General features: G+C 36.5%; 1 protein-coding gene and 2 long non-coding RNA genes across 5 annotated transcripts; 2 read left to right on the top strand and 1 right to left on the bottom strand.

Annotated features, from left to right (window-relative positions):
- Window positions 1–258: 258 nt before the first annotated feature.
- On the top strand, window positions 259–3,421 carry LOC112173359. Of its 2 annotated transcripts, XR_002925539.2 has the most exons (6): window positions 259–411; window positions 493–541; window positions 1,878–1,949; window positions 2,539–2,916; window positions 3,006–3,133; window positions 3,226–3,421. It is a non-coding gene; the product is annotated as an uncharacterized LOC112173359 (long non-coding RNA). The 2 variants fall into 2 exon arrangements; XR_002925541.2 differs by lacking the exon at window positions 1,878–1,949 and having other exon boundaries at window positions 260–411.
- Window positions 3,422–4,189: 768 nt separating this feature from the next.
- Window positions 4,190–11,562, bottom strand: LOC112173357 (monooxygenase 3). Its single transcript, XM_024310971.2, has 6 exons — window positions 11,399–11,562; window positions 11,114–11,260; window positions 10,586–10,654; window positions 6,188–6,353; window positions 5,226–5,454; window positions 4,190–4,943 (listed from the first exon to the last, which is right to left on the bottom strand). The coding sequence occupies exons 1-6, from the start codon at window positions 11,470–11,472 to the stop codon at window positions 4,387–4,389; spliced, it is 1,242 nt and encodes a 413-aa protein (XP_024166739.1). The 5' UTR covers window positions 11,473–11,562; the 3' UTR covers window positions 4,190–4,386.
- On the top strand, window positions 9,310–10,002 carry LOC112173360. Of its 2 annotated transcripts, XR_005801110.1 has the most exons (4): window positions 9,310–9,451; window positions 9,532–9,606; window positions 9,708–9,764; window positions 9,866–10,002. It is a non-coding gene; the product is annotated as an uncharacterized LOC112173360 (long non-coding RNA). The 2 variants fall into 2 exon arrangements; XR_005801111.1 differs by lacking the exon at window positions 9,708–9,764 and having other exon boundaries at window positions 9,866–9,992.
- Window positions 11,563–11,765: the final 203 nt, after the last annotated feature.

An 11,765-nucleotide genomic window follows, 5' to 3' on the forward strand; every position in this document is an offset into this window, starting at 1 on the left:
TACTACAAGAAAAAGGCTTATTTGCGACACTTATTTGCGACACGAGACGCGGCCGTCGCAAAAGTCTTTAATTTTAGGCGGAATTAAGCGCCCAAAGTTTGGCGCCAATATATTTGCGTCCCTCATTAAATGCCGTCGTGTACACTGTCGTAAATAGGTAGAAAGTAAGGAGGGTTTTGCGACATAACTCAAAACACGTTGTAATAAAAAAAAATTAAAAAAAAACTGAACATCGATCTAAATCTCCTATAGCTAGACGCGCGTCAAGACTCTCTAAATCAGTTCATATCCCGTCTCCTATAGCTAGACGGCGGAACTCTGTCTCTCTCTTTCTCTCGCTCGATCTCTCGCTCAAAGCTGGTTCTTAACAATTTGGCCTCAGTTGCTATCACGACTACAGAATCAAGCAAGGTTTTTTATTGCGTTTATGGAGGTTTAAATTGATTGTAGGATTATTGCTCGTTATACCCTAATTTCCCCCTTTTCTTTCAGGTCTCTCTATCACTGCCCTAAATTAGTGATTTCTGTTCGCCTCAGTCAGGTAATGTCATTCAATATATATATCGTTTTTTTGTTTTCTATGGTGAGTCTTCTTTCTGTGATTCCTCTATTGTGAATTGATGAGGGTTTAGTTAGTGAGTCGTCTATGAAAGGGGAAGGTTGTGATTCATCTTTGTTGAAGACATTCAGTTTTGTGTTTGTGTAATTATGCGAAGAAATTTTAGTGCCAAGAGCTTTGGCTCAGCTGTAATTGAGATTGCTACCTAAAGGTTATAGCTTCTGAGTCTCCATGTATAGAAAATCAAGTCCTATATCTTTGATTTCGGAAAATTTAAGTTATTTCTCGATTTGAAGGGGATTGCTGAATATGTTTATGTTACACTGCATGTTAGTTTTAGTGTTCTGGTGTCTTGACAATATTTATAGCTTTGTTCCCTCGGATTTGAGGCCAGCTTGAGTTTGTTCTTGTAGGTTTTTGCATAATCTTTTGTGTTAATGTTGAGAAAAATTTAACATATACTTTCATGTGTGCTAGTATTTTCTAGTTTAATACCATCATCTATGAGCTACAAGAAGACCTAATTTGAGAGCTTTGTTATTGTTTTTGCTCTTTTCTTTCTTATTATTAGTTATGCTTCATTATCTGGTTTTAGGGTGTTTAGGTTTGAGAGAGAGAGAAAGAGAGAGAGTTTTATTTTCCTATAAGAGGGAGAACCTTGATCGTATCAAAACCTAATAAAATCACAACTCATAAGGTAATTTAACCTTTATTATAAGTTTATAAGAGCATACTATTCTTTTGTTTTTGAGGGTCATATACGTACGTATCATTTTCAGTTTATGATAGGCAAATGCTCTGTTATATATATAGACGATACTATGGATGATGACGGATATGAGCTTTTTTTAATCAAACTTGTTCTCATGAGCTCTTCAATTAATCAAAAAAATATTTTCTATTCTCATAAAATCTATATAGAATAATCAGTAAGATTGAATGATACCCCAACACAACTAAGTCTTCCTGAAGGAGTAATTTTTTAGTATAAGCAGAGAAGTTCAACGTAGCCAAGTTCCCCTACAGTTGAAATTTCTGTACATTCTGATATTGGTTCAGTCCAAGTTCCCCTACGTAGTTATGTTTCCCCTGTTCTTCTTTTTTTGTTTTTTTTGTTTTTGTATTTTTGTTTTTGCTATGTTCTGTCTTCTTGTATAGTTGTTTTGTTAATAACCATTGATAAGTTGTTGCATTAATCTAGCTGATCTATGTTGTATATATGAAGAACAATTGCAGCTAGTTTTCTATATAATGGTCATCATCTGGTATCTCACAGTTGTATTCATCTAGCTCTTTTTTTTTTTTTTTGGTCTTTTAGGTGAAGAAGAAAAGCTACAACTTTGATGCACTATTATCATCGCTAATTATTCCTGGGATTGGTCTTGGATAGGTATTCTTAATAGTTTTTTTTTTCCTAATGATATGATAACATTGTTTGTTGTTTTTTTAATTTGATATGCTGCTCTGCTTTGGTGGTCAAAAAAATATACATATACATATAAACATAACATAGACGTTCTTTATCTGATCTCTGTTTTTTTTTTTTCCACTTCTTTCAAATTGTTCTTTGTCTTGTTTGGCTTAGATGCTTCCTTATTCTTAATCAAGCAAAGCTTGAGTATTACCATATAACACTTCCAAATAAGTCAGTAGTTTAGTTTAAGAACAGGTGATCAGGAACTTGACCATTGCTTGCTTATAATAAACTGATATGGGTACTTGAGCATTGATCTTTAATTGTATGTTGTTTAATTAGTTTAGTCTTTGGTCACTCTTCCATTCTTTGTCTTTTTTTTTTTTTTTTGGGTTTCTGTTCTCTAATTCTTTGGTTTTAAGGTACTTGGTATGATGGGTAGAATAACAGTTATTATCGGCATTTTCTGTGTGAGGGATTTTGGCTTGGTTGTTATGTTTCTTGATGTTCATAATTAAGCTTTGGTTTTAGTGATTATATTTTTTTATGAAATTATATTTTGTAGAGTCAATTCAATGAATATTTGGAGGAGAGGCCAGAAGATGAACAAGATGATACTTTTCGTGAAGAGGTATTCACTAAAGTGATGGGAGAAGATGCACATGGACGTGTTCGCATGTATGGAACAGGTGTAACTCCATCTCAAGTGTCTGGTAATTCCAAAGCTTATGAGACTAATGAGAAAAGGACAATTGAGGAAATGGAAAGAAAATATGAGGAAATGGAAAAAAACTATCAAACAAAGCTAGATGATCTTAAATTGAGCCATGAATCTCAATTGGGAGACATGAAATTAAAGTACGATGATGTATCGAATCGTCTCAATCTTTTGATGGCTCATGTTGGTATCCAAGTAAACCCAAGTTGAAGTACAAGTGAACAGGTATGTTTTTATTTTAATTTTTTGTTTTTGTTTAGCTTTGTCATTTATTTATTTTTACTTATAGCTTTCATCTCTGTTGACTTTCATAGATTCATGATTCCTCAAGTCCACAACAACTTAGGCGTAATATAGATACTGATGGACATCGTCAATTGAATTTGGAAGGGCAGCGACAATTATCTTCGTCTACAAACACAACTACATGATAAACTATAAGGTTGAAAATAAACGAATTCATCATTATAACAAAAATAATTTTATTATTTGGCTGCTTATATTGATCAATGGGTTTTCTTCTCTTTTTTCTAGGTTGGAGAAATATCTAGGTGTTGATGCTGGAAGTACAAGATGTCAATAAATTTAACAATTAGCATGCTACTCTAAACTCGATTATTTAGTTTAATATTTTGACTACTACTGTATTCGCAGCGACTTTTTAGTTTGTATGACTCAAGGCATTTGTTATACAATTATTATGTATATTACTCTTTCGTATCATTTCAACTGCGATGAATCTTAAAGTTTATTTTGGTTACAAAAAATCAATTAAAATTTTCGACAGGAAAATTATAATAACCAGTGTTGCAAAGACTATTTACGACATTTATATTTGTCGGTAATAAGTATCGCCCAAACTATTTGCAACATGAAAACATTCGTGACAAAAAGTCGTAGCCAAAAATTAGATTTTTAACGACATTTATATGGCGTCGCAAAAAGTTTTTTTGCGACAGATCTTCGTGTGGCAAAAAAGCGTCGCAAATATCTTTTGCGACAGACTTTCACGTAGCAAAAGACCGTAGCAAATATCTTTTATGATGCACCGTAGCGTGCCAAAAACATGTCGCATATATATTTTGGGACGGACTATCACGTAGCAAAAAGGTGTCGCAAAAAAAAAAAGTAAATTCGACGAGATTTTTACCGAAGTAGAGTCAACCGTCGCAAGTCCGTCGCAAATAAGTATTAGCGACGCGAGTTACATGTCGCAAAAAGTGCTGGATTATTTGCGACGCGTTTTTTAACGACGTTTCTTTCCCCGTCGCAAGTCCGTCGCAAATAACCTTTTGCGACGCTTTTGGCCTCTTTTACGACATGTTCTTAACGTCGCAAAAAAACGACTTTTTTGTAAGCATATTAACCAAAGCTCTTGAACTTGGGGACTCCTCTCTATAACCATACCCAAATTAAAAACTTCATGAATTGTAGTAGGAGCTATGCCAAGTTAAAAAATAGAGATGAAGTGATTCCATATTGAAGCAGCAAAAAACAATGAAGAAAAATATGGTTTAGAGTTAATAAGCGATAATACAAGTTTTGATTTTATACAGAAACCCTTTTCCTAGGGCACTCCAATAGTAATTCTTCATATTACATAGGATTATTAGAATTACAAATATGACAGATATATAAGAACACTTGCAATCTTGATAACCATTATACAGAGGATGTATCATTTGCTCATTGCAGTTAAGATCTTCTGAGCTTACCACAATCATAATCAGCCTTCTTCAACCGCAACCCGGCCAGGATTGGAGAGAAAAACTTGTCCCTCAAGAAAGTCATTATTTTTCCATCAGCCTCCTGTATAAAACCAACCACATAAGCTGTACTAATAAGATCAAAACTTCTCCATTTCCTCTCACTGGCATACTTATTCAACCCTCTTTCAATCATTTTATATTCCACTTTTCCTTGTTCACCTTCATCTCTAATTTCTTGGCTCCGATTCTTCAACAAAGCCTCACCAAGACACCTTGCTAATACAACACCGTCCTCTAATGCAGCACAGCCACCTTGTCCAATGTCTGGGGTCATGGGGTGGAGCGCGTCTCCAGCCACACATACATTACCTTTGCTAATATTTCCCCAAATAAGTTCCCAAGGATGCCTATATCTCAATGGAGAGGGTATAAAAGCATCCAAATCGGTGTTTTCCACAACGGCCCGTACTTCATCTGATACCTTTCCGAGCTTGCTTAACATATATCGCTTCAACTGAGCTGGGTTTTCCTCTAGCTCTTTCTCTACAAGACATGCAAGTATAGACCAAAAATGAGACCCCCACACACTGCTTTAGGTAACTACTAATATGGATGGTACGTACATTCATAAGGTTTCTGAAGTTGTCGAAGTAAAATACTATGAAACAATTTATCATTATTGTTTGTATCCGTTATGAAATTGAGAGGTGAACACCATTTTTAAAGCAATATGAAGAAAAGGCCTGTAAGGATACTAGTACTGGAAACTTGAGGAGCAGTGCGAATGAAAGCAAATAATTCCCAATACTTGTGTGAAAGGCTTACCTTGGCTGGAGGGAGACCAAGTGAAGTACCAGTAAACATTTTTATCATTACAAGGAACTACACCAGATCTAACACCATTCCCAAAGTACTCCATGAACATGGGATCAAACTCATGGCTGCTCTTGAACTCAGCACTACCTCGAATGGCAGATCTTCCTGTAAAGACCGGAGGCTTGAAGCCCAGCCATTTTGCAACCACTGAATTTACTCCGTCACATCCAACCAAAACCTATTCAGCCATAGCGTTGACATTATAAGCAATAACTCAGACCAATAAATATGATTATACCCATCTAAAATGTGGAGAGGATTGTATGCACCGACAGTGTAAGTGCACTATTGGTTATTTTAATCTCTAAAAAAATAACAGACACTCATCTAATTTACTCTTTTATATATTTTAATATCAAAAAAATTACATCAATTCATATTGCAAGTATCCATGCACTGAAGATATATGGTGTTGTTTAATACCCATCAAAAGATGGTCCAGTTAAGAATATATAGTGCCGAGCAATGATGATCATCAAAAGAAATCTTAATTGCCTACTTGTCATGAAACTATACTTGGGAACCAAACTAATTAGGGAACTTAATAACCCAAACAGTAGTGTTGAGAGTGTAGGCAGAGAGGAGTCAATGGTCCATGCTTTCTGGCCAATGAGCCAGGGAGTCATGTAATGATTATGTTAGCTCTGCGAAGACCAAATGTTGATGTTATTTCAGTCAAAAGATGTCATAACTGGAAAGGCTTTTTTTTTTTTTTTTGCATGTATGTTTATGGTTGCTGTGGTATTATTGAACGTTCATCTGCACTGGTCAAATGTGAGAACCCCAAAAGCAGTAGTCAAATTTGGGAAGGAAACAGGGGAATAGAGTTGGGTTCTGAGCACACTACATAAATAACACTAGTCATGGTTTTAAAAACAGGAAAGATAGAGAAAATTGCAATGTTATTATACCTTGGCTTTGAGGATGGTTCCGTCGGCAAGATGCACCAGCTTAAAGTAGCCTGATTCCTCAATGGAAACAACCTTTGAAGAGAACCTAATGGTGGCCCTAGGAAGTTCACTCGAAAGGGCTTCTAACAGCGACTTCCTTTTCACACAACGAATTTCATGGTCTCCACTGCACATCATTTAGTTTATACTCTAAATGATCATAGGATGCTTAAACTGAATGTTAAAACACGGATAGTGTATGAACAAATCAATTAAACAGAAACAGATTAATATTTTCTAGTCTGAATTAGGCATCACGAAAGGTAGGAACAGTTATTTTATGTTACGTCTCGTACCTCAATTTGCCCGTTTACTAGTAATTTAGAGGGTAAACGACAATTACTTTCACTTTTTACTTTATTTTGATACTTTTAGTGGCCCAAAAATTTAACTTTTTGTTCGGGCAAGTATTTGAGGAAATTTTCTTCATGCAAGTCGTAGAGGACATTAAACTGAGTCCGTGCATATGTGATACGCTTAAATCGGAGTTCGTATGTTAAAGTTATAGCTGAAAAACTGAAGTTATTGTCCATTTCCGGAAACCCACCCCAGGTAACACACACTCTCTCTCTCTCTCTCTCTCTCTCTCTCTCTCTCTCTCTCTCTCTCTCTCTCTCTCTCTCTCTCTCTCTCTCTCTCTCTCTCCCTCTCTTTGGGTTTCTTCGTTTTTCCGACATATCTCTTCCGTCCGGCCACCTGACAATGAGCCACCGGTCTTGATCGACACGCATCCTCCTCCTCTACACGCCTGTGGTCGTGGGTCACGGTGATTTGGCCGGAGAAGAATGAATCAAGGCTTGGAATTTTATTGTTGCAGATTTTCACTGATTTCTTCCAATTCTAGCCACCACCGGCTATGAAACCATCCTTGATCGAAAGCCCATTCCTTGATGATGAACCCCTCCAAGTTTCATGATGCAATTTGAGGTGTGGGAGAATCCAAGCTTTGAAGATTCATTGTGCAAATTGGTCCTCTTTCTGATCAAGCTATTTTTCGGCCAACCAAGGTATTTTCTGACACTATCATAGTTGAGAAAGTTGTTGGACTTGTTGAGATGCACTTGCTAGTAAAATTTGGTGACTAGATATGGAGTTGTGGTGGTGTGTGGAGGCGCATAGGGCCGGTTCTGACCTTCTGGTTTAGCTAGTTGGGTTGGTTGTAAGGTTTAGAACTTTTAGGTATGAACTTGGTGAGAATCGGAGAAAGTTTGATATCGATTGGTATTTCCGAAGTTTCGGATTTTCTGGTTGTGATTCGCGGAGAACCGACCGTTGAATCATCTTCAATCTTCATTGGGATGTTAAAATAATTAAGTTGGTGAAATTCTGGGAGTTTGGGTTGAATCCAATGTGATTTCAGATTTTTAAGGAATTTAATTTACAAGAGGTGTGCGGGTGTCATTTCTGAGTTGTTTTTATTGTCAAGCATTTCAAATTGTGGTTTATGAGTTGTCATTTGTTCAAGAGGACTTACAGACCCATCGCTCGACCAGGATACCCACACTTGACGGATTTAGCTATTTATGTATGGTGAGTACACATTTATTTTAAATTGAAATGCATGCGATTCTAAGTATTCGGAATTTTTAGAAAATGATTCTTGGATATTTTTAGAAAATGATTTTGGATCTGATATTATAATTTTGGTGTTGGACTATAATTTGAACATATGATGATTTCGGAAAATTAATTGTGATTTGTTTTTGATGTTGACTTTAGGGAAAAATTTCGTTTTATCATTTGTCTGACTTATTATATTTGATGGTTGTTGGATTGCGATCTATGTTGTTCAAGCCACTAGAATAGAGGGGGTGGACTAGTGGACTCATAGGAGTGTAGCACCAGGAGAGAGGGGATGTACTGGTAGCTATATAGTCGAGTCGGAGACACTAGAAGAGAGGGGATGTACTGGAGGCCTAGATAATGATTGTCTTTTTCAGAGATTTTATGTAATGATGTATGCAGGTATGTTTGTGGACCCATTGCGCCATTGTTGTACACTTGGGTAAAGATATGTGTTAGCCTTGAATTGTTGGCTTCTCTGTCCGATAAACGTGTTTTTCATAAATGTTGATTTAAAGCTTTTGTTTTTATGGAATCGCATGCTTAGTTTCTGAAAGTGTTTTGAAGTGGGAAAGTATTAAATTATTTATTTAATTTATTTCGATTTAATTATTTTTGTCCACTCACTCTGACATTTTTTTTTTCAAATACTTTTCCCTGGGCCCTTTGGTTTCAAATGCCCAGTTCGCAGTGTTGCTGTTCAGTATATTAGGAGTTGAGGCATAGTATCCGCATCCGCTGCCATCATCTCATTGTAGGTTATCTGTTTAACCTACTAGTTATCGTTTCAGTTTTATTACCCTAGATTGCTCTGATCACCTTAGGTAACTTGTATAAATTTGTGGTATTCTTTAAGATTAAATTCAGTTTACCACTCTGAGGTTTGGGTCCAACATCAAGTTAGTCCCTATGGTTTTAATTTAATCAGTAACACCCCCAAACTCTCTAATTTGATTAGCTGTGTCCAATTTTACTTACTCCGTCTAAATTGGACGTTAATTTTGACGATATGGCCCACTTTTAGGGCTAAATGGTCATTTCAGGATTTAAAAAAAATCCCTCTACAACATCCTCTCTCTCTCTCTCTCTCTCTCTCTCTCTCTCTCTCTCTCTAACCTGGTATGACCTTGATTCCCATTTCACCTCCCTCTGAACCTCCCTCACCCAAAAACTCCAACTCCTCCAAACACTTGAGTCCCAATCCTCAAACCCTTCTTCCTCTACCTCAATCCCACAATCCCAACATCTTCTTAATCGAATTTACAGACCCAGATTGCAAAAGGACTCATCTTTGGAGCTCAAAGCACCAACCCAGATAGCAAATGATCCGAAATTTTTGTACCCAGGTAGCAAAAGAGTTTCACCGGCGACACCGCATTCACTGGATAACAGAAACGAGGAGGATGAGGAGGAAGAAGAGTTGGATCCCTCGATGGATTGTTCAATGATGAGCCCAAGAAGATTGTTGATTAAAGAAGTAGCTTGAGTGTCTTGATCAGGTCTATAGATTCAATCTCTTATTTTCATATCTGAGTTTTTGTTCTTAGTTCTGTTTTGTATTGATGCTTGTTTGTGGTTGTTCATATTTTTCCGTCTGAGGATTCTCTGATTGAATTTCTTCATAGCCTAGTTGACATGGATATATCATTCCAAAACCTCAAGGTAATTAGTGGCTTTCTTTGATCAAACATTGGAGATTGTTGAAATCAGATTCATTCATTTTGATTGTTTTGGTTGTTTAGGAGGCAAGTGAGTCAATTACTCAAGCAACATCAAAGCAGTGAGTTTGTTCGGACATTGGCCAAGCAACTTTTCTGGTTTAAACTTCTTCCATTGCAATTGAATGATTACATTCTGAGTTCTTCATTGTCAATTCTATAATTCATTTTGGGGTTGGTTTTTTCAACCAAATGGAAAGGTACCGTGGATAAATGGGTGAAATTACTTGGAGAAGAGCCAACTAATTCAATCATGGGTATAATCACCGTGATAATGCATTTAATTCTCTTCTTGCAAAAATAGTTAGTTGTTCAGAAATCACTTTTGTGACTGAAGGATAACTTGGGTTGTTCGCAGTTGATGGAGAGGAGAAACAGAGGATGAGGAAGAAGATGATGATTTCTTTTTCCTGGATATTTTTATTTTGAAATGACGATTTTAGCCCTGAAAGTTGGCTCCATTGTCAGAGTTAACGTCTAATTTGGACGGAGAGATCGAAATTGGACACGGCTGATGAAATCAAAATGTTTAGGGGTATTACTGATTAAATTGAAACCAGAGGGACTAATATGATAGTGGACCTAAACCTTTGGGAGGTAAACTGAAATTAATCATATTCTTTATTTAGGGTTTATGACCCAAATACGAGGATTTGTTGTAACCTAATTTGATGATCTTTTGTTGGAATTTTGGTACTTGAGTTGTGTTTTTGTTTTGTGGGTTGTGGATTTGTTATGATTTGGAGAGCAGAGTGGCTCTAAGAGAATAAAGATAGTTTAGTAGAAGTGTGAATGTGTTTCTACAGATTTTGGGTAGTCTATTTTTAAGAGAGGTTCTGCGGAATTTTCAGTAAAATCTCCTTTACGAGTGGGCCCCACAGGACCACCTCAGATTTCAGGGTAAAATTTCAAGGAGCATCCTGTCATTTTCTTTAGCAGTTCTAAGCGATAAGTGACTTGTTAATTTTTATGAGTGATTTTAAAAATCAGAACAAGAAATATCTGCAGTTGAAAAGTAAGCAAATGAAATGTAAATAGAGGAATATCAGCTATATAGTGAGGCTCCTAGTAGACTTACTGTTTTCCTTTCCCCTTAAGTGACATTTCAGACATCTGAAGCCCTGAAATTCTCGAGAAAACCACATTCCTGTATTCAACACGATGCAATTAGTTTCACACGCGCTTGTAAAGTATGTGTAAATAAATCTCACAAATTAAGAGTCATTGACTACTCTTGATTGCAGTATTGTTAAAAGGACAGGCTAGACTATCAAAGCTCATATTTTAGAAGAACCCAGAACTGAAATCTCAATTCTTCAATTTTGTGGAGGCAATTTATGGATATGGGATAACAGATTCTATATGTAGGCCTATGAACCGTTTACTTTTTCAAATGAAAGAACATCTTAGTAATCTTACTAACTTATCTAACAATAGTCTATATCTCATTCCTAATGTTATCAACTTCAATAATCGTAAATGTAATGTTTTTGAAATGGATGGCATATTATTTATTGAAACAAACACTCATCTTTTAATTAACTTGCTCATATTGAAAGCTTGACTGCATGAAATGACTTTAAAGAAACCAATGAGTCAAAATTACCCAAGAAGAGCCAGGTGTTGCTGCCGTAAATGATCACCAACACCAATGGCATCTAAAGCCTTCCACGCATTAGTCCATGTTGTGAGTGCAAACCCTGTTATCCTCAAGCTATCAAAAGATTCCAGCACTAAGCTCCTAATGCCCAGCCTGCACCAAAAGTTCAACTTCACTTTAGATATATTTATATCATGTATTTCGGGTTCATATGATTCAACACAGACATGTACAGTGTGAGCTTGACTATGTCTGTGAGATAAAAGAAAGAAAGAAAGAAAGAAAGAGTACCTGTGAAGTCCCAGGGCGGTTGTGAGGCCAGAAATTCCAGCTCCCACAATCACAACGTCCTCTACTACTTGCATGGTTTTCGGTTATTCTCTGAATGAAGCTTTTAGTGTTGTTTAGTGGAAACGGAAAAGTGAGGCGGAATACGAAGATATATGCGCATATATCTAACAACTCTGGATTCATAGGGTATTAAAATCCAAGTGATGAGAATTACATGACGAAGGGGATGACGAAGACACTCTCGAGGGTCGCAGACACATGCTGTCGTGTTTGACTGCACTTCTTTTTTTTACATCACTCAGACCATCTCCAATGAAGAGGTCAAATCATTGATAAAACACTGCTCCAACTCATATGTCATACACAC

This window comes from Rosa chinensis, chromosome 6, assembly GCF_002994745.2.
Source record: "Rosa chinensis cultivar Old Blush chromosome 6, RchiOBHm-V2, whole genome shotgun sequence".
Lineage (NCBI taxonomy): Eukaryota > Viridiplantae > Streptophyta > Magnoliopsida > Rosales > Rosaceae > Rosa > Rosa chinensis.

Excerpts from the sequence above, each read along its gene's own strand:
- LOC112173357 (XM_024310971.2), bottom strand. The coding sequence starts at position 11,472 with ATGCAAGTAGTAGAGGACGTTGTGATTGTGGGAGCTGGAATTTCTGGC. Across the intron at positions 5,455-6,187 it reads GAACCATCCTCAAAGCCAAG|GTTTTGGTTGGATGTGACGG; the intron begins GTATAATAACAT and ends ATGGCTGAATAG. Across the intron at positions 4,944-5,225 it reads TTGGTCTCCCTCCAGCCAAG|AGAAAGAGCTAGAGGAAAAC; the intron begins GTAAGCCTTTCA and ends CATGTCTTGTAG.